Source organism: Rissa tridactyla, chromosome 6 (assembly GCF_028500815.1).
Source record: "Rissa tridactyla isolate bRisTri1 chromosome 6, bRisTri1.patW.cur.20221130, whole genome shotgun sequence".
NCBI classification, from domain to species: domain Eukaryota; kingdom Metazoa; phylum Chordata; class Aves; order Charadriiformes; family Laridae; genus Rissa; species Rissa tridactyla.
In genome coordinates this window covers 9,701,279-9,724,537 of record NC_071471.1, presented here as the reverse complement: position 1 = coordinate 9,724,537, position 23,259 = coordinate 9,701,279, and the positions used below count along the sequence as shown (strand labels likewise).

General features: G+C 42.2%; 1 protein-coding gene across 9 annotated transcripts in view; it reads right to left on the bottom strand.

Annotated features, from left to right (window-relative positions):
- VEPH1 (ventricular zone expressed PH domain containing 1) overlaps positions 1-23,259 on the bottom strand; it is a 96,893-nt gene that overhangs the window by 46,591 nt on the left and 27,043 nt on the right. For 8 of the 9 annotated variants that reach the window (XR_008467027.1, XR_008467023.1, XR_008467024.1 and 5 more), the window contains 5 exons: positions 19,070-19,236; positions 17,266-17,475; positions 9,445-9,665; positions 2,616-2,825; positions 1,326-1,720 (listed from right to left, as the gene is read on the bottom strand). Coding sequence is in view for 3 of the 9 variants with exons in the window: in XM_054205591.1 (XP_054061566.1) it covers positions 1,326-1,720; positions 2,616-2,825; positions 9,445-9,665; positions 17,266-17,475; positions 19,070-19,236 (1,203 nt within the window). In the remaining 6 variants the exon portion in view is untranslated. Of the gene's footprint in view, positions 1-1,325; positions 1,721-2,615; positions 2,826-9,444; positions 9,666-17,265; positions 17,476-19,069; positions 19,237-23,259 lie in introns of those variants that run through there. The other variant, XM_054205594.1, reaches the window with a different exon arrangement.

The following is a 23,259-nucleotide window of genomic DNA, read 5'->3' as shown; positions in this document are numbered from 1 at the left end:
ACTCTCATGTTTCCACTGTAATTTTATGAAATAAAAGTTTTATTATTAATTCTACCAACTAACTATTTCAAATAGTAAACCTGGAATTTAAGATATTTAGGAAATTCTTCAGAAACATAAGCTTTAAAAATATATATAGTTATATCCCTTTTACAAGTGGAAACTGCTTGTCAACTTCTTGAGCACTGAAAAAGTAAACAAACAAATATTTTATCAGCAAAAGTTGATATTCAATACACCTGAGGTTATTAGAAGATGATGTTTTAAGTGACTGCAAATTAATTTAATTTATTAAGTCAGCTACACTTTGGAATCACGGTGGCCCGTTGAAGGGTTGGGCTGTAAATAGCTCACGGCCACCAGCACGTGGGTAGGTGCACACAAAACCACGGTAAAGGGAGCGGCTGCTGCTCGGTGTAAGCGAGAGGCCCACAACCCAACCTACCTACTTCAAAGAGGAGCATCAAAGACCCATCTCAAAGTGTATTGCCTGCCTCCCCCGCAGTCTCACAAACCCAGCTTTCTTGCACTTGAAAACAAATACCCACCCTTGATGAAAGCAGAAAACATTAAACAACCCCAGGGAAGCGGTGAGATAGGATCCAACCCAACCCAAAGCACTGGGGATCTCATTTTGTTGCGCCTTCAAGGAGCTTTGCATCTGGGCTGGAATGTGCTGACCTGAGGGTCCTGACCTGCTCCATTTCCGGTGTATCTTGTGAGTTAACTGATTTAATAGTATGACAATAAGGAAGGAGACACAGATTTGCTCTACCCCAACCCGGCAGGCCAAGAAGGAGGCTTAAGTATTAGCACATGCCTACCCAGATGCCTGCATGGCCGAGTCCAACCCATGGCACGTGTGCTCTGTTGCACTCAACTCCCCACAACTTAACACCGCTCCACAACTTACAGCCTGGAGCTGGGTGACATTCTCCTTGCCTGCCCACCCTGCAGACATGCTCAGAGGTATTGCCAGCCCTCGCTAGCACCCACAGCTCTTCAGCTGTGTGACAGGTCTGCCTTTTTCCAGAGGTCTCAGGGTTCATTCCCTACGACAGCCAAAAGGCAACCCTCACATTAACCTTCATGGGAGCCCGGGGTAGGCGAGGGCTGCACTATGTCCTTGAAGAAAAAAAGAACAACAGTCCTGGAAGATCTCAAAACACTGCAATTTGTGAATGACGTTGTTTTATAAAACTAATGTTCCTCTCCGTCCATGAGCTCTGTGCTAGAGGATCTTTGCTACCCATTTGTTTGAATCCCAAGAGGACTTTCAGTGTAGTGTTAAAGTTCTCATAATCGGAAAGGCTCAGACCTCTTACCTTCAATAACACACTGATCGGGGACAGGAATTTTCCTCCCCATCTCCATGACATATGCTTTCACTTTACCCAGGTTTTCCTTCAAGTGCAAGTAGAGCTTGTCCTGGTATTCCATGGGGCTCGTCACTGCCTCTGCGCTTCCCTCGAGGGCCTTTTCTTTAGCAGATTCTGGCAAAGTTGCTGATTCTGTGTAATCGATACTTTGGTGAGAAACCAAAGAATTTCCCAGTTGCATTGCTTCACTATCAACAGTAAAAGGCAATTTGTCATTTTCTTGGCTAATGTAGATCTCGGTGAAGGAGATGCCAGCAGTTATCTCCCCGTTCTCCTCATCCTGTCCACTCTCTGAGTTTACCCCCTTCATGCGGACTGCATGCAAAGCGAGGCTTTTGGACCTGGAAGGCGATTAAGGAAAGGAAAAATGTTTTGAAATAGAGGCAAGACACAAAAATCACCCAAACACATGGTCTTCTGAGTTACCTCTGTGCAGCTGGTTCAGAGAGCTGAACGGCTGAACGTGGGGCTCGCTTAGCCTGCGGCAAGTATCTTCTGGTAAATATGCATTTCAAAAGCAAAACTCAAAGCCAAGGCTTTAATAAGCAAATGAAACTAAATAATATCCATATATCACAACATCTGCATGCCATGGAGGGAGATAGTCAACCCCAGGACTGGAGTATATGTTTCTTGATCACATCATAAAAATGCCATCCAGCAGCCATTTGACTGAACCAAGATTCAGCCTCCAGTTCTTTGTTGCCCCGTACCCATATGCTGAGGATGAAGTTAAGCCTCCGTAACAGTAAGAAAGGTAGAAGTGAAGTGACTGAAAGGGCAAATACTGGAGTAGGAAGAGAAAACCCCTGCTGTGGAGCTGCAGTGCACAGGCAGCCTAAGGCCACCACAGGTACACGTTGCTGCCTGAGCCCTTATCGCACCCAGCGTCCCACGAGAGTCACACTCATCTCGCACAGCACACAGGCAAAATTGGATTCAAACATTCGATATACATTGTTAGCAATAATACCCAGGAGATGTCTCTCTATCTTCCTTTCTAGTAATATCTGTATGCAAATATTTTCCTATCCCTTGTGCTGTGTTTGGGCACAGAAGAGATTAAATAAATAATTTAGAAAGATTTTATCCAGCCTTTGAATTAACGGATGTGAGACTTGGTTAAAATTAGACCACAGGTATCATGCAAGTGGGCCGATTTCTCAATGTTTGGATAAAGTTTTATTACAAAACTGATATTCATGAAAACCACTCACACATTTTACAGAGCCATACCTGTTAAATCTCATATCCTTCCTTTCTTCTTTAGAAACCTGGCCTAAACTGTATCTCCGCACTGAGCCAGGAGTACTGTTGTCGACATTTATTTTCTCTTCAAAAGCCTGTATTTTAACTTGAAGCTTTTCATCTTCTTCATTCCCATTCATCACAGATTTTAAATCGTCCAGTGGTACAGGAGATTCTGTTTCAGTATCATTTTCCATCCTAAGGAAGTAGAAAGCAGAGATTTAACTCTGGCACACTGTGTTCATAGTGATGCTGATGCTGCATTTCTGCCTGTGACCTGTATTATATATCTGGTAAAATAATTACATTTCAGCAGAGATTCTCTTAGAGGTTGATTAATCATTTTCAAAAACATCTTCTAGACCAATGTCTCTGTCAGATGGGTCGGAAACACTGAACATCTCTGACAGCACTGGATTAGAAACTGCACGTGCTATGTCTGCAGAAGCAAACCCCGACTCTTTCCCTCATAGCCCCATAGCAAAGTTTTTCACCAGAACTTAAACCATTTTCTCAAGCTTGCTAAACAGTGACTTATTATATTATTTTCATAAACCAAAAGTAGAGCTAATTGCAGAGTTTATAGAAGTCTGCGGTTTTAAGGATTTGACAAAAGTACATGCAGTTCCTACCGAGTTATTGTACTCTTGAGTAAGAAAAACATCTTTTAAAACTCAAGCACGTGGACAGAAACAGGCTCAGGAAAAGTTCTAAGCAATGTGACTGAAGTTCAGCAAAAGGGAAAGAGAAAATGAAGAGTTAAAATGAACGTGTAGGACTGCAGGACAAGCTGTTTTATTTTAAATTTGATTGTTATGTTAGTCTTAGAATATGTAAACTTATGCAAAATTTAAAGATAACTTTAAAATAAATTGTCCTTAATCTTAAAGGACAAAAAGAAATCTGCTGTCCAATATACTGCGGGTAAAAATTTGCTTTTATTGATGAAAATATCTTCTGACCAGTGAAAAAACACTGTCTTCACCGGAGGCCCAGCAGAGCTGCCGCAGGGGCAGTAATCGCTACCAGCCAAAGCCAGAGGGCCCAGCGGCAACCATCCACAGAAGGGTCCCGGAATAAAGCACCCCACACCCCAACCCAGGGCAAGGGGAGGCAGACCGATGTTACACCCTGCCCCAAGCGCAGCTGCTTCCCTGCCCAAAACCAGGTTTCTCAGATTAAGGTTTTCAGTCTGAGCGCTGGATTCCCCAAAAGAGGGCTCCCAGAAACGCGGTTTGCTGGGTTCCTACACAACTCGCGGCCTGTGGCGAGACTCAGCTCCTCCGAACAGTGGGCCATTTGCCAGAAACCTAAACCTCGGATATCCACACCCTCCCTTGAAGATGCTGCTTGGCCTTTATGCAGCAGCAGGACTGAATTGCCCAGGGGACCAAGAGCATACTGTGGCAAAAGCACTGTTGATCCTTCCCCTCTTCTTCAGGCTCTTCGGCCTTTTGCTAGGGATTTATATGTCCCCATCTTACTCCTGCAGCTATGGAGTAACTGGACTAAAAAATCATGAAGGCAATACAGAGACAATGAGAAATCTCTTTGAGAATTAAGGGGTATTTGATAGTATTTACTTTTTAAACTCTACCCATAGCTCTAAAACAAGCGCGTTTTGTGTCTGACTATTTCTTTGTTGTTGTTTGTTTGTTTGTTTGTTTTTTCTCCTCAATGAGCAAACATCTGAATAACTAAATCTGTAAAACATGGGTATGGAAAGCCACAAGTGAGAGTTTTAACATAGCACTTCCAAAGCAGCAGAGTCACGCTCACAGTCGGGAAGCCTATTAAAAACTCCAAAATACTGCAAATTGTGGAAACAAAAAAGCATGTTTTAAAAAAACCAACCACAAATACTGCATCACAAAATGCACTTTTTCATTTGTTTTGATAAAGGCAGTTCAGGATATTTCTCAGGGGAGTTGGCAAGTTTTGTCTTGTTTTGTTTTTAATTTAGGCAAGATCTCATAATACATTAACACTGCAGAACACTTTGAAAAAAAAATTATTCTTCTGTAATAAAGAACCTCGGTATGACCTTTACCAACAAATCTTTCTGGAGATGCGGGACAAGATTTAATTTATTAGAAGGCTGCCACTCCAACATAATTCTCAACACTGCTCCCATTGTGGGAACTAAGCATTAAGGAAAATGTCTGTTACATACGTATATACATATAAAGCCCTCTGGCTACAGAGAGGGGATTGATAGACTGATGGGGTTTATGAATGACAGACCCAAACCAGCAAGCCTCGATGATATTTAGAAATAAAAATAGCCTTTTATAACAACACCCTTTTGTCCAGCATTCTCCTCTGACGGTTTTGTAAAGGAAATAGAAGAAAACGCTTCTGCTAAAGAAATGTATTAATGAATCCTATTAGCCATACGTAAAGCAGCAGCAAGTCAGTAAATACAGGGCTCATTGCTGCCGCTGCTCCTCAAACCCTGCGTGTTCCCAAGATTTCAGAGTGACTGCAATCGCTGCGGGAGAGAGGCAGAGTGCTCAACCCCAGGGGACCACTTGCTCTCACGTGTACCCGCTTTGCACTCGCATCAATTCCCGGGAAGCCAAAAGCACATATCCCAAGCGAAATGTTCAATGAAGCCTCCACCCCACACCCAACGGGACGCCTGGCAGACCGTCCTGCTGGCCTCCCCTTCCAGCAACAGTAAAATAAACTATTGTTTGAAATCTTGGCAAGAGACATTAGGTACATTGCTGAGGTTGCTGGAGCACGATCAGCTTACACCAATGCTCAAACTGTTTTCAAGTGGAAAAGGATGCACAAACCTATTGAGAAATCATAAGGATCTGGCTTGTGAAGATAATGCCACGCTCATCACCATTTCACTGCTTTTAAATTCTCTGTAGAAAGAGATCTAAACACACAGGTCAGCAAGTCAAGAGTGATGCATTAATTTGAAGAGCATTTCTCCAGACCACCAGCACCATTATCAACACCACCAGTCAGGTGCTTCAAATGGGAAAAAGAGCATACACAAATAGAAATTGCTAAAAATACACTCGAGATGGGATTGCTTCCAGGGCTTTGACTGTGTGTGGATAGAGGCAACACGAATGGATCAAGTGCAGGTCCTTGTGGTTCATTAACGTACAGACATAATCACCTCCTCAAATACGATGGAAGCGCGGGTTTGAAGAAGGCAAGTGGTGGATAGCAATGGTGAGTTCAAAACCTCTGGCTCACAGTTGGGAAGCCCATCAAGAGCTTCCAAATATTGCTAGGAATGATCATGGAAACTACCATCAGCCAGATAATGTTCAAGGCTGAGGTACCACAGGGAGCTGAAGGCTGCATCCTCTGTCTCTTCACCCGCAGCCTCTGCACTCAGGGTGCTAATGGGGGAGGCCAGAACGTTGTCATAGCTGACGCTGGCGGACACTGGTAAGGGACACGGAGTGGCAAGGGGAGTGGATGCTTCATGCAGACAGGCTTCTTGGAGTCTGCACTGAATTAAATCACACCATAGTCCCTTACCAACACTGGAAAGTCTTAGATGCCATTACAGCTCTCTTTACCACTACAAATGTTGATTTGAAGGAGGACAAATACTCTGGAAAATGAAAGGTAAAACAATAGTAAAAGAATGCTCTATGATGCCATGTGCTCCTTTAAGGAGAGGAGATAATTTCATCCAGCCACTGCACTAAAATGAGTAGCACTGGTAGAGCCTGTTATGCTCAGTTCCTACCCAGAATGATGGCTTGAAAGTGTCGTTAAATTTCCTTCCTTTCTTTCCTTCCTTTCTTTCCTTCCTTTAGTTGGTCATGCTATGCTTCTAGGTTGGATCAGTCCATTAAATCTCTGTATGTGTTCTTAAAAAGCACCTCTGAGACTGAATAACTTGCAATTTTGTGACAGTAAGGGGCAACAGAGCATCGCATGGTTTTAATTACACTCTCCACTAACTGCATGTAAAATTCCCTGTGTCGAACAACTCCAAGCCAGCCATCGCTCTGAAGAAACCAGTTTCTTCTTATGTAAACACATGATTCTGGAAGGAATGGTTATAATCCAGCCACACATTTTAAAATCCTGTTTTCCTTTCACAGCATAAATACTCTGGATTGCTACTCTTTAAAAAGCCCTGCAGTTCAGCAACTGCAGCAGCTCTGGAGCTAGGAGGGAATTTCCACATCGATGTCTGAACCAGCCCCATGCACAAGTCAGAAAAAACACCGCTTAAAACAGTGGAGAACTCTCATTTTATCCCTAAGTGTTGCTCCATACTTTTTCTTGTCTGATTTAGCTGATACTATGTTTGATTCAGGCCTGAATTGTAAACCCAAAGAATACCTATAAATTGTAATTGTGAAAAATCAGTGTCTTGCTCTGATCTGATAGCCACATTGCGGTAACAAGATGATGGCAGACGCAAGCGTACAGGGAACCGGGGTCACGAAGGATTAGGCAGATGAAGCAGGAACACATAAAATTAAAAAAAAAATAAATAAAAAAAATCAAGAGGCAGACGAAGAATAAGAAATAATTTCAGAAAAGTTTGTTTGAAAGGCTCCAGGCCCTGCCACTGGCCCGAGACAGCTCTGTGCGGGGCAGACATGTCCCAGGACACCATTCCTTACCCTGAGGAGCACCAGGAACAGGTTTTCCTTCCCATCGCTTCAGGCTATGCTCACACCCGCCTCATGGCGAGCACAGCTGTATCACAGGGACCATCCCATCTCATAAAAGAAGCAATTTATGCAACAGAAAGGTTAAAAACTGATAACAACAAAACAAATAGTGTGGAGAAAAGTCTATTTTAAGTTGCTTCTGCTGCAGACTTAAGGCCAAACTCTGCCCATCCTCAAACCAGAATAAACTCTGAGCAGCTCCACTGCAGCCCTGGAATGAGCTGGGTGCATTTGCATGGTCTCCCGCACGTATTGCCCTCCAGAGTCTGGTCCCCTGAACCCACGGCAATGGTCATGCTCCAAAGACAGCAGTTACATTTTCATTTGCCTATATGAATGGCTGTGTTGGTACCTGGAAGCAAATACAACTTAAACAAGCAAACAACCGAAGCTCTTTTTCCTTTCATGCTCAGTATAATCAGTAGAGTTTTTTTCCTGAAGGAAAATAAGGATGCTTTCTGAAAAATCCACAAAAAATTATTATCATTTCCTCCCTTCTCTTCCCCCAGCCTCTCCACCCAAACAGTATTTGCATCTGTAACTACACTCAGGCAGATGAAGAAGCTTCTACTCCTCAGCAAGCAAGTCCTTAACAGAGGGGAATTTTAGAGAGAAATGGGGAAATGCAGCAACAACATTTTAATGAAAACGTCTTTTTTTTTTACTGTTTTTATCATCTCTAGAGATAAATGTTAAGCAAAGATGATAAAGAATAGGAATATCAACATTTTAGCAAATAAAGCAATTTTTCTACCATAAATCAAGACACCACAGTGGGCCGTGTAAATAATTATTATGCTGTGTTACTGAAGCCTGCATTCCTGTCCTGCTTCATTGCAGTTCCCAGAACACATGACACCTTTCTGGTCCCCTTCATTAAGTGACATCTGGCATACTCTCCTTCACGGTTGAACTTGACTAGTTTGGGAAACACACATGTCATTTCATGCTCACTGTGCTATCTTCACTTAGGCTTTTTCACTATCTTCATTGAAACTTTTCATAAAACCAATGCCAAGGGCTCGATTTCAGCAGAGGTTTCTGCCACCAGGTGAAGTTCAGACGTTTCTTACAGCCTTGTAAAATGAGGGACTATATCAAGGTTCCTCTCCTTTTTCAGTTTTAACTCTCTCCAGGATACCAATTAATTGTTTCTTGAATGACCTCAATGTTTTGGCTCCAACTCCGCAAGTCTGTCTCCAAGGCTGTCCTTCATGGTTATGAGTTTTCTGACAGCTGTGTTAAATTTTATCACAGAATTACTATTCCTTTGTGCTCTCTTGACCTATTTCAGTATACACAATGCTAATTATAAATCTCTCCCCTATTAAAAGTGACTACTACCATATATTTAAATAACAATACATTCTTACTGTGACGAATACAGCAACACTCCCAATGCTTTAACCTTAGGATGCTCATTTAAAAGAAGATGAGTGAGCAGAACATCCTTTTGTACAAGCTTGAGAAAAATTTTTCAGACTTTCTTTTAGCAAATCTTTATCAGAGAGCTATGCCAGTCATTGTTCTCATCAGCTTCAGTGGTTATCTTGATAATTGCGTAACCTGATTTCACTGATTTATTTTTAACTGAAGCTTTTTAGATTGCTTTAGTCTACTTATCTGAGACATGGCTTTCTTCCTATTCTTTAAGTGCTAAAACTTGAACAGCTTCTTTATTCTTCAGTGCCAAATGACGCAATTTCTACTGTATGATGTTCAGAGGTGATTCTGCCTGGTAGCATGGAGCTGGTCTCTGCAGTGCACCCACAGCTCTTACTGTCACCCTTTAATTACAGATCCCTGCTTTAGTGTCACTCATCCTTATGCTTGCATTTGAAATGCATACCTCAAGATACTTCCACAAGTAGGGATGTTGTCCATCAGGTGCCTGTAAAATATTTTATATGCTTATCTGACCCTATAAGTAACACAATCCAACAGCTGAATGAGCATATATGGAATGATACAAGAGAGATTTCCAAGATCAATATGAAAACGTCAATATAGCAACTTAGAGGAACTACAGTACGTCTTACTTTCAGCCGATTGTTCATTCATCACAACTTGAATATATTTAAAATAAGTTTATACTGCCTCACGCAGCCATAAACATGGCTGTGGCTTTATCATACAAAAACCAGTTTTACCTGGCTCCTGACATGTTGTCGTTCTCTAGCTGTCGGACAAGGAGCTTGGCTATGGCAGTGAAACTGTTGCTCATGCGGTAGATATCTCTGCTCTGGGTGCCCAAGATGCTCGAGAAGGTGTCAGTGAGACTCTTAATTTCCAGCAAAAGAATATGGTGAAATGAGTGCTCCATGTTGGCCAGCTGGTTCACCAGATACATCAGGCATATTCTGGCTTGCTCCTAGACAACACAAGGAGACAAAAACAATTTTAAACAAATTATTTAATTGTTTGCTTGTGCAAGGGAGGTTTGTGTGCATGCTACTGATTAAATCATTGGCATTGGGGAATAGTGGCTACCCCATGATAACTAATAAAAAGGCAAGTGCACCAAGCACAGAATTTATTTTTGTGTACTATTGACATTACACTAGAGTCAGAATCCATAAAGCCTCTTTGGAGGGTTCTGCATTGCTCTAGGGTGGTAGATCAGCCTGGCTGATCGCTCAGAGCACCAGCAGCAGACCTAGCTCCCCTTTCATCTTTGATCAGCCTTATGAGCCTGGCCAAGCTACTTCACCTCCATATACCCAGTTTCCATGCCCGTTTTTTGCTTTATTCTGTGCTGTTTGTGGCAGGCAAACTCTCTCGCAAGGGCCCAAGCGCTGACACACGCTGCTCCAGTTCACAGGGTCTTCTACCCCGGGGTCTTTTTCCTCATGTTTGTACACGACCTGTTGCACATGGAGCTCACGGAGGTATTAGCACAGACATAAACCCATTATAACCTGCTGGAAGACCTGAGCTCAGCCCGGAGCAGACCCCATGGCTCAGGTCTGCAGTGGTTTGTGGCACTGCATGACCCATGACTGACTGTGTTTTTGTGTCTTTGTTACAATCTCACTGTATTAATGGGCTAATTTCCAGATTTTTCTTTGTCCATGTTACTCTCCATAACTGCAAATAATCAAGTGTCACCAGGCAATTGCAGTGAATTCTGCGTATGCCATTAGCTGTTACAAATATTTAGCCAGGAGCAAACATCTATTTTTCAGACCATAGAATGTTTCCCAGTCACGACTTCCTTTCTGGACCCGTTGGGTGTTGCTGGTTTGCTATATTGAGCAGTGTCACCTAAGAGCCTGTCGTCACTGGTGCTACCCAGACTTAGTGGGACTCTTCCGGCACTGCGTTGGCAGAGGAGCGAGGTGCAGCAGGCAGGAGCGAGGGACTATCAGCACCTCTTCTCGCTAATGGCGAGAGATTAAAGTACCTTGTAAATCACAGGGGAGGTTCTCTCCTTTCATAGCAATTCATTTTGGAGCAACACTCAGATTAGACCCGTGACTAACGCTGCAACAAGGAGAAGTTTAAAATGAGATTTCATTTTAAGATCTCATCACAGGCGATAAGGCGCTGCCTGGCAGCTGTATCAATCACTGCCAACGCACTGAAGTCTGATACGCCCTCTGTAGCCAAAGTTTTGCTAGCCAATTTATCAGGGGGATGTGATCTCACCAATTTATCAGCGAGATCACATCCCCCACAAATTAGGATTAAAGGGGCTGTTTCAGATCATAATATTAAACATGCGAATATTTTCTAGCAAAGATACTTTATCATCTCTGCTTGGCAAGGGCACACAATTCCACTTCCAACTATTTCTGTGTGTATATGTACAAATTCACATACTAAAACACAAACCCCAAAGGTAAAGAAATGCATTAGGGTTCCCCTGTTTTATGATAATTGTCCTAAGTGTATTATGTTCCACAGTCCTAAAAATATCTAAGTGGGAAAAGCAGCAGAGAAAGCAGCAATTAACTCAGGAGCTCATATCAGATCCTCCACCAGGGTAACCAGGTATGGCTCTGCTCAGTGAAACCCACTTGGTGCTCAGCAGATTGTTATAGAAATTAGGAAATACTGTGCTTTTAGACCCTGTGCTGAAATGCAAACAAAGGCACTTTAGGAAAATAAAAAATTCTCTTCTTCCCAAGGGTTAGCAGAAAAGGAGTGGAAGTGGTGTGCCACACACATCCTCAAGCTGCAGGGCAATAGCATTATTACCTGGGCTCTTCTGGGACCGTGTAACAGGAGAGAAAAAGTTGCTGAAAGTTTGATTCCAAGTAGAGCTGGGCCATAAAAATACATGGGGGACTTCAGAAGAACATGGCCCAAGCATCACAAGCGAGACATTTTTTTGAAGAAAAAGTCAACTTATTTTAAGCAAAAGAGGATCTGCTACACTGTGTCATGACAGAGATAAATGAGAAAAGCGTATCAGACAAATTGCTTCCCTTCAGCCATATGGGGAAAAACTACAGCTACATCCTCGGCTGGGCTGGGCTGGTGTGACAGAATGAGCTTTTTTTTCTCCACGGTTTGAAAGAGGTTGACTTTTTGGTACATACTCACTAGTTTATTTGGAAGACAATCCCCCCTCCAAGAGATAAACACAGGCTCAATTAACATTTAAAACACATTTTTGTTTCCTAAACAAACTGTGCAGCAGACGTAACTAGAGGAGAAGTTTTGACCATTTTCATGTCACTTTGGTCCAGCTGGAGTGTCTCCAGCCATGCTGAAATGCTGCTACTCGCCTGGAGTGAGGTAAAAGAACAATAAACTCTACTGAGTAATATAATATGTAACTGTTATACAAAACAAAATTACAGCAAAATAGCTCAACATGAAAGCAGTCATTATTCCTCCCACAATTTTATCCAAAAATTTTCAGAAAGCCTATTTATATATACATAACCCATTGTTATTTTAACAATGCTTATTTTATGTATTCATGTATTTTTTCATAAGCATCCCTTGCGCTTTATGGCATTACATCTGCCAGTAGGTGAAGATCTAAAATATGAGCAATGAGGCGTGGCAAAGTATTTTACTTTATTTTAAAATCAGGTTCAGGAGACCACAAAGAGAGATCACAAGGCTTTCCGAAGTAACTCTGATTTCCAGTTGGTTCAAAACATACAGTTATTGGAAAAAAAGTTATTAAAATGTTCGATTGACCTATGCCCCAAGATGGTGTTTTGCTTTGCACAAATTTATGGTTGAGGTACAAGTTCTGATTTCAACTTCACCCATGAGACTGTCCCTGACATCAGCAGAAGTGGCGTGTATAAACAAGGGGGCAACATTTAAAATGAAGGGATCTATTTTCAGCCAAACCTCTCATCTCTCCAGGGGTCTGCCTGAACTGCCAAGGTGGAGAGTGCAGTTCAATGAAAGCACAAGAGGTTGCTTCTAGAAGCCAGCAGAAAGGATTTTCTGTTCATATCTGCAATCTATACCATAAAGGGTCAGGCCTCAATCCTTGCTGCATCTTTTGCCCAACTAAACCTCCCAGTGAAATAAAATGTCAATGAATAAAATTCCAACACTACCACTGTCATTTCATTTCCCATTTGTTTTGCTTGGCAGGGAAGGGGATGCTGATGCACATCTATAAGTAAGAGCCAGCGGCATATCTGTAACACGGCGCCATTACAGGAAAAGGAGGAGGGGGAGAAGTGACAAGAGAGGTTTCCAGGAAGGCATTGCCATGGCGGGCTGCGAGGCGAGACCATCAGCAGCACATGTGTCTGCAGGGACTATTTTGCTGCTTGCACGTTTCTATTTGGACCTCATCTAAATAAATTAACTGGCCGCAGTAATGCTTGTAATTTAGTAGTTATGCTTATAGATCGGAGTACTATTTCAATTCTTTCTTGTGGGTGTACTCATTGTTATACACTGAGCCTTTAAGATCTGTCCAGCTTTTATGATGCCAGATGTGTTTCTAGTTATTTTATCACAGGCTGATTGCCTGCATTGCAGTGAGTGATGCTCCATACATCAGTGAAATCCATGGTGTGTTCAAAAAGGCATTTTTTTTGCCCTTTCAAGAAGCCTGATCTGCATGGGAACATCCAGAGACACGACCTATCTCTTGGTTCATGATAGGGTGGGAACAAAATCTGCACTAGGAACTGCCAGAATAAATCAAACAAAACCTTTACAAGGAAAAGAAGGAGCATGAGAGACCCACTGTGTTTCACAAGAGAAACACACAAGAGCCGCAAAGACCCTTCAGTCACCATGTCTGGTCTGCTGCAACCCCAGGCAATTATGGACCAACGAAGTTCCCGCCAAACTATCTCCTCATACGCCCACAGAACTGCAGGCCACAAAGCACTCAAGGTACCTGAAATAAAATATAAAATCCTTAGGGTAAAGAGACAAATCTCACAAGTAGAAGGCGAGAGAAAGACCATCAGTTACATGTCTATGAAGGAAGAGGGAACTTACTATGTGAAAATGTCCAGGTGATGAGGGGAGCAGACCTCATCCCACATCATGAAACAAACATATTGCACAAGTAGAAAATGGGAAACTTTAAGCCCACCTCAGCAACTCTACCATAGGAGTTGCACCCAAAACAGGGACTTGCCTTGGCTCCAGCATGCAACGCCCAGCCATCACCCAAGCACATTTTAAGGCTCTTTCTGCACAATTCATAGCAGAGGGAATAACTGAACTGGCAGCGTGGCGCCTCCAGAAACACATTCAAGCTCTTTGAGAGCAACAGTGACTCTGCACCCCACCAAGGAAAGGCAGGAGGCACCCAGAAAAGAGCTGCAGTGCTGGCAGAGGCAGCTGCCAGACTGGGCTGGGGTACCAGGGCTCTGCAGACAGTGCCCAAGATCTACCTGGTCCCCAGGCCAGCCTAAAGCTCCTGGACATTGTGCTTGGACACCTCCTTACCTGGGAGCTTGCCTTTGTTTTCTCACCAAGATGTTCTCCCTGGCTTGAGGCACAGCGTTAAGAGCCCCTTTCTGCCACCCCGGCTCCTCTACCTAGCACAGAGGAGACAGGACAGAGTGGGGACAACCTCCGGAGAAGATCCAGTGGTGAGGTTTCAACATGTGTAATCTGTGTCTGGGTGACAGTGCTGTGCAAGCCTGGCACTGGTGGCAGGAGCCTCTGGTAGCCTCAGTGCAGGGAGAACCACCATCAAGCCCAGCGTGACCCCTCAGCAGCCTCACGACTGTTACAGCTCAAAGGTGACCGCAGAAACAAAATCAAGTCACCAGAGCAGAGCACTGGTAACTACTTAGACATTTCAATAAAGGCAGCTCTTCCATTATTTGGATATTTTTTAGAACACAAGAGGAGAGGAGCCATTTGTCTCACATGGGAAAGTTCATCTCTGGCATCCTTTGCATATTGCTTTTATCAATATTTTTGAGTATCTAGTGAAAGGTCTCCCGGATGTCACTAAAACAAAGCCCATTACAAACACGCAAAAAAAAAAGCCATCTCTGCAAACAAGTGGCATTCATGGAGGCAGAGCGGGCTGGAATGCAGTCTGCTGCTCCATCAGCAGCTCACAGCTCCTGAGAAAAACAAGGCATACGACACGGGATGTAATGCCAATTACTCAACACTTACAAGAGAGAGACTGGAGACTAATTATTCAATGCAGGCCTGCCCAAGCTGCGCGTGTAATGCTTGGTAGCTACATGCATGCACACAAACCAATGGATTACAATATATAAGGAGAAAATATTCTGTAAATCATTTCTTTGTAAACTTTGCTGTAGTCTATAATTTCCAACAATACATGAAATCCAACATGTCCAACTGGTTGCTTGCTTATTCTTGGTATAAAACAGTAACAAAATAAAGCAAAATAAATTCTGTCCCTCTTAAGTAGCAGAACACAGCAGAAAAGGAGCCTCAGAGACACTCAAATGGCAAGAGCTGGGTCAACATGCTAAAATACAGAATCCGAATTAAATCCTTAAACTGTGATCCCAGCTATGCTCATTTGAGGATTAGCTAGTTATAAGCTGTAAAGCTTCTAGGAGATGTTGACTCTTAAGTCCTAAACACAGAATTAAACATGGTCAGCTGCAGTTCTTACAAAGGTAAATTTTGCTGGGGTGATGTACGTAAACACGGAGAGAACAAACTTAATTTGGCTCACAGTCTTCAAATGTGATTTTTGGCTTCTCCCCCCTACAGAAATAAGATTTACAAAGCCAAACCAAATCTGGTTTTGATTCTTACAAGATGAATTGCATTTTAAAGCTCAAGATCAGTAGAAATTGCAAGTATAGTGTCTTCCTATGCTGTACCCACAGCAATCAGACACCTGTCGTCCTTGACACAGACAAACTCCAGTTGACTTAGTGCAAGTTTTACCTCAAGGATCACTGAAAGGACACAAAAACTGCAGGATTCAGTTCTTTGCTGAAATGAATTATCCAGGTTACTGTACGGCAGGCAACAGTGCCACACTTCAGCAAATGGTATTACATATCATTCATTTTCTGCTATATAATTGAGCTTTGCCACAGACATAAAAATTTGAATTATTTACAAGAAACTCTTTGAATTCAGCAGAACATTATTTTTGCCTTTACAGAACAATGATTTGATGTGGAAGGAAAATGCCTATTAACAGTGGTGAAAGACACAAAAGCTCATACCTCGGAATGAAAATAAAATCTCATCAAAAATCATGACATGTGATAAATAAGTTTAACCAGTTTGGTGTCCTCACGACACCCAAGGTCTTGAGCAAACAGGTAGTTCACAAGCTCATGGTGGTAATCTCCTCCAGGCTGTATTTTTAGGAGCAGTGGATAGCAGCAGGGTAAGATGGGTCTCGTCGGGGTCTAAGGCATTTCCCAGTCCCAGTGGGACAGGGCTAACACTGGATCTTCATGAGCAGCATCCCTCGCTGCTGGGGACAGAGGGACCTTTGGGCTGCTCATTGGAGCTGGTATTCTGGGGAGGGCAGGGGGCTCTGGGACCTGAGAGCTGCTCAGGGTCTCTGTACAGTGTGTTTGAGTGTGGTCATGGCACCTGGGTTATGTGAACATCACTCCCGCATCCAGACAACACAGTTATGACTAAAGCAAAAACTTCCATGCAAATTCATTAGGCTGCCATGAAGCTCCCATAATTTTTTTAAGAGTTTGTCACTGTAAATCCCTTTTAGGCATAATGTTCCCATTGGGTCAGATCCCAGACCAAGATGTTCCTGTGATGAGGTTTAAGCCCAGCATCACCACTGGCCCTTTTCATTATAAAGACATTTGTCTGAAGTATCCAGGTAACTATGGCTACAAAGCCAAAATATCTGGCTTGCACTATATGAGGAAGTTCATATTTCACGGCATGATTACAACATTCCTGAAGGCTATATGCATCTAAAATATGATATCATACAAAGCGCGTGCAAAATATGCCTTTCTTTTTCTCTGCCTTTCATTTCACATATAGGTAACGCTGCAACCTAACTTAGCTAAGCCACTGGAATAATGACAATTATGTGTTTTTATCGAACAGGAGTTTTAGCAATTCCATAAAAAGACAAATCATATAAACAGAACATATATGTGCAGAGATTAGATACACAGTAAATAATAATAATTTATATATTTATCTTTACAGTTATGAGAATTTAAATATTCATCTTTTTCATGCTCATTAAGCTCTTTTAGAAAGTTTCTTTCTTTCCCGCTAACCTCCACGCCATTTCTACAGAGACCCGTTACTACGTGACTGTTCCTTGGTTAGAAGACCAAAGGGCAGTCGCAGACACTAAAATACCACATCCGAGTTTTGTGGTACTTACTCTCCTATAGCCATACTGGTTTTACAGTCTAGACCTACCATGGTCTTCTGACTAGGAATACGTTTTGGTAGGGTAGTTTTGTTACTTGTGAAGAAAGGAATACTTAGATGTATTACTTTATACAAGATTTAGGAAAAAACCCTAAACAATCCAACCCCAAAACCAACCAACCAACTACTTTTGTTTTTAAACTTACCTCATCAATACGTCCAACAGCTCCAAAGATCTTTGCTGTTTGCCCAATCAAACTCGGAAAATTCTCACCAATTTCTTTCAGCATCGGAAGAAAAGTGGCTAAGGCTGTTGGTTCATAGCCTGCTATTTCTGTAAGTATGGTTAGAATAATGTCACTATGGTTAGGGTCTCTCAAGTGTCCAAATAGAAATGGAATACACTCTTTCAGCACCTATAAAAAAAAAATCAGACAGAAGCAAACTGTGAATATATTTTTTAATTGTGAACACGTATAACCAAAAGAGGTACTGTACATTGGGGTGATAAAAATAAAACACTAGAATTTGATTTAGTAAAATAGCCTTCCGCCCTTGCTGACCTTTGCACAGAGCTATCACTGAGGTCAATCAAAGTTCAGTTCAACATATGGAATAAGGGTAAGCTGTAGCCTTGAAATATTGCAGTTATGCATATGTAAGTAAGGAAATGCCCAATTGTTAAAAAAGAACAAAAAAAAAAAAAACCCTCACCAAAATATTTCCCTTGCTCTGGGCCAGTCCTATACTTTTTTTTAATTAAAACAACATAGGACTTAGCCTTCCCCAACAATAAATTAAAGTACTAGTAGAAATTTTTGGGTTCTACCGGAAACTAAATAACGTGACAATGTTAATAGCTGGAAGAGAGGGAAAAATAAGAGGCAAGATCCTCACTGCACAAAAAAATGCTTTAGGGAAGTTGTCATGTCTTGTAACACCACAATTTTCAAGAGGCTGAAGGGGTATAGTCCTTAAAATCATCTTACAAACAGGATACCGTGTGTACAACTATTGACTGCATGATTATTTTTTATATAAACACACATGTACACTAATACACCTCTGATTCAGAGAAACTGTTGCATCTGTGTAAAAGACATTTCAACACAGAAATGGAGTATAAAGTGCCTCGTTCTTCTCGTTGTTTTTTTGGTTTTTTTTTTTTTTTTTTTTTTTTGAGGGTCATCAGTTTTAGCAAGACGATACCTATCGCTCTGGCAAAACACTGCAGGTGGGTGGCTGAATAAATTGTTGTAGTAGTAGTAAATGATAATGTTATAGTAGTAATAAATGATAATGATAGTAATAATGATACCACAAAGCAACACCAGCACGGAGCCCCACAATAGCCAGTGGTGCACCCCAGCCTCCTCCAGCTGACAAGTCGTTGCTTCTGAAAGGATCTCTATTTCATCTGGGACTACGTATTATGATAAAGTTTCCTTGGCTACCCAGGGAAAGATACTAACTACTGTTGACTCTTCTTTTCCAAAGACTTTATGAATTTCATAAATTCACAAAGCAGGTAGTAGTTTTGTGCCTTTTTCTAATGCACTGGGTGCTGTCGATGACATGCTATTTGCAAATCATGATATATTTTGCCTTAATTAACCTACATCTCACTCCCAATCAATTCCTTACTAATTTTTATTTTCCTTGACATGTAATTTAATACATTTCATATATTCTGACGGAAACGTAGTTAAGCGAATTCATGCTCAGCTGACAGAAAAAGAGCCAAAAAAAGTAGAAAACTGGTTTAACACAAACATTTTGGTCCAGCAGAGTCGTTGTTATGTTCTCTTTACGATTAGATGGAAAATTTGGAATGAAATTAAAGAATTCATGGGGAATTATCGTAGGAAAGCACTGTCATGCATGTTATGGGACTCCTCACTGTTCGGAGAGCAGCTAGCAGACAGACCGTGCCAAGTCATCTGAAACAAATAAACTCCTCCAAAAGGAGGTGCAGCATTTAGCAGTAAGATCTTCCAAAGATGGTTTTACCCCCAGTTCTTTCTTCCTAGCCACAATCTGGAAGAGCCTGAGGAGGTGGTGTTGTTCGGCTTGATCCAGCTGAGCCATCAGTGCCACCAGCTCCCTCAGATGGGGGTTTATTGGCTGCGGTTGCTTCTCATACAGAGCAGGCAGGACACGCAGCAGCATCGAGTTCCCTAAAACGGAGCAAATGAGAGGCCAGTGACTCAACGTATGTCCCTATCCCACAGCAAGAGATAACTCTAGAAAAATCAGCACACCCCTGGAGACACCAGTTTTCAAGAATCATCAGTACAAATACAGGGAGGCATAAAACACACTGTAGAAAAATATATACTAGGCCAAGAAGGTAAATAAATAACTTAAGTAGAACGAATCATTGCGGGTATAGCAACGTAGGTGTAAAAAGAAAAAAAAAAAAAAAGAAAATCCTATTAATTAGAATTTTCATCCTGAAGTACAATATCATGAGAAGGCTGCTTAATGAGCTTTCAGATTTGGATGGTACTCTGTTGACTCCTAGACCAAACTAAGTGTGATTTAAATTAAAAAAAAAAAAAGGAAAAAGAAAAAAAAGAAGGCTAGAAAGCACATAAAAGCTATATTTCTCCTTTGTTGAGATTCAGACTTTCAAATTAAATAAGCAGCATATGGAAAGAATAGCTGGTTATTAAGAGAACTAAACATGCATGACAGTAAATTTGAACATAAATAGTTAAGGATGCCATTTCCAGGAATAGAAAGGAGACAGAGAGAGTCAACTGCAGACAGACAAAGATATGCAAAACCCTCTCTCACACATTTTCTTAAGATGTCTATGCATAATTCAATTTGAAGCCCAGGCTCATACCAAAATATATAACTTCACGTTGCTGTACATGCCTGCCTCGATATATTTAAGTTTCACTTCAACAACATATGGAAAACATCTGCCTATTGCAATGTAGTATGGCTCCTTTTGTAAACCCTTGAAAGTCCTTAAGGTCTCTTTGGATTTGGTTTCCAATAGGAACTAGCTCTCTGGCCTGCTGCTTTTTCTCCCATTTAAATCTGAACTTTGCAATTTTGGAAGATAAGCATGTCACTTCATGGATGGTAGAAAAAAAAGGATATATGGGTCAGACTGGACCACATCGTGCTCTCGCCAGATACAGAAAATGCACCCCAAGACACTGTTAGGTCTTGCAACATCACCTCTGAGCCAAGTAACTAACATATAATTCATTGCAGGTTCAGACAACTTTTAGTTGAACAGTTTGTAATGATCCCTAAGCGGTCCTTATGGTTGGGAGGAGTGCCTCCGCGCTGTTCAGCCAGCCACACTTCTGCATCCTATCCTGAAACATTTCTTCTGCTTGAAGAATAGTTGGCTTCCAACAATTAGCTATCCTCCTCCTCCTCCTCCATACAGCCGCTTGCTGTAAAGGCAAGGCTCAGACCCCACCCCTAGTCCCATGGACATGGCAAATTTCTGTCTTGTTCTGTTCTATGTACAAAGCACAAAGGCCAGTTACAAAGGAAAGATATTTGCTGATGAATTACCCCAAACACATTAGCAAGCTGTTCAGTTCTGGCCATTTTCTAGCCACATTCTTTGTGCAAATCTCTTCCTGATGTTACAAGGGAATCTGTATAAAAACTGTCACCCCTTTTACAAGTGTCACTAATGTACCGTGGGATTTATGCAAAGCACCTATTCACGCAAAATTAGAACCAAAATGGTGAGAGAATGCATTTACTTGAACTTTTTCTAGACTCACATCTGAGTTTGAAATTGAAAAATTTTATAACTGAATACCCTAAAATTATTTCCTTCTTTGGATAAATTAGTGCTTAGAAAAATAAGTCCTTTCTTTGCACTTGCACACGTTTAGTTTCCACTGGGAGTTTTCTGCTGATATGGAGCAGAGCCCTGAAACTCCAGTTAAATTTCAGCAACGGTAACAATCGCAAAAGAGGAAATTCCCATGTTCCTGGACGGGCAACATTCATTGTCTGTAAAAGCGTCAAGGGAAGGAATTCAGCAGAGGCGAATGAAAACTATCAGCTTTAAATGAGGAAAGACAGCCACGGACCTGAGACATGCTATTGCCTAAGCTGGGATATCACAGATAGAAAGGTATCCGGAAACTAAGACTAATTATTCAATCCGAGAAAACAACCATTTTAAGTATCAGCTGTATTACGGGAGTGATGTAATTTGACATGACACAACATGATGGATTGCAGCCATGAAACTACTCTGAACAAAAATACTTTGTACAAACGTAAATTTGGGCAGTTTCCTACAGCAAACATTGCAGGGTTTCTAGTCACTAACCAAGATAAATGAAAAACAAAGGCAATTTAGAAGCCCATCACTTTCGAGCGATACTTAAAAGACTTCACTGACATGCAATTGCTTTAATTGAATAACCTGCATATACAAACTTGTAAACAATCCAAGCAGATACCGCAGTTCGTGTCTGTTCTTCATATAACTCAAGAAAGGTCATGAAGCACAAGCCAATTAGCTATTTTCTTGTATCTTCATGTTTTGAGTTAGCTCTAGGTACCTCTTGCCGTTTGTTTGCCACACCTTTTCAATTTCTAAGGGATTTACGCACATGCAGCTCACTAACCTTTCAATACTCGGAGCTCAAGCAGTCAGAGGCGATATTGTGCCCCTTCCCAAGTAATTAACTTTTTTCAATCTCCCTTGATCTATCTCAGTCTAAATAAAGTGCCTGAAAAATATGTTTGTTGACTAAGAATGGAAAAACATTATACACAACTCCTTAATTACCTTCTTTCCCTCTTCCTTCCCCTACCAACCTTACCCCCAGTACTTTCCAGATCAGATTTTCTCAGACTTTCCAAGCAGACCACACACTGGGAATTATGCAATTCAGGCAGAGACTAACGTACAGTTGGGGACACTCTTTGCTTTGCACGGCGGGCTGCGAGTCAGGCAGGGAGGAGGCACATAGGGCAGGAGCAACCCCAGCCGTGGGCTGTGATGGTGCCAGCCCGCCCCAGATGCCCCGGGCACGCTTCGGCCATGCTCCCTGCACACACGAATTGCAAAAGTTGCCTTGTGCTCGATCTCTGCTCTGCCCAACCCGGCAGCACAGAGAGTTTGGGAGGAAGAAAAAAAGAAGGAAAAAAAAAAAAAAAAAGACCCTGTTGGCACACTGCAAATGTAAGATGAACAGAAGGAGCTCTCAAAGCTATACAGCGGTGTTTTGACATTCACTCCAAATTGAGTATTCAAAGATAAAAGCCCGTACAGCAAGATTAATTTTTTTCCCCAGGATTACTCGAGTTAGGCACATACCTCTCTGAAAATGTTCACCTCTAATTTACCAAACTTTTGAGTTTACTAGTACACTGCTTCAATGTTACTATCTATTATTTGTGTTTGCAGGAGAGCAGCTGGAAGCCCCATGATGGCAGGAACACCCATATATACATAGGGCGAAACAAGGAGCATAGGAATAGAATTCTAGAATCCTTCTGGTTAGAAAAGACCTTTAAAATTACCAAGTCCAACTGTTAACCTAACACTGCCAAGTTACCACTAAACCACGTCTCTAAACACCACATCTACACGTCTTTTAAATACCTCCAGGGCTGGCGACTCCACCACTTCCCTGGGCAGCCTGTTCCAATGCCTGACAACCCTTTCAGTGAAGAAGTTTTTTCCAATATCCATCCTAAACCTCCCCTGGCACAACCTGAGGATGTTTCTTCTTGTCCTATTGCTTGTTACTTGGGTAAAGAGGCTGAATCCCCCCCACTACCCCCTCCTTTTGGGTAGTTGTAGAGAGCAAGAAGGTCTCCCCTCAGCCTCCTTTTCTCCAGGCTGAACACCCCCAGCTCCCTCAGCTGCTCCTCACAGGACTTGTGCTCCAGACCCCTCACCAGGTTCGTTGTCCTTCTCTGGACCCGCTCCAGCACCTCAATGCCTTTTCTGTGGTGAGAGACCCAAAACTGGACACAGCACTCGAGGTGGGGCCTCACCAGTGCTGAGTACAGGGGGATGATCACTGCCCTAGTCCTGCTGACCACACTGTTCCTGATAAATGCCAGGATGCTGTTGGCCTTCTTGGCCACCTGGGCACACTGCTGGCTCCTATTCAGCTGGCTGTCAACCAACACCCCCCCAGGTCCTTTTCTGCCAGGCAGCTCTCCAGACACTCCTCCCCCAAGCCTGTAGC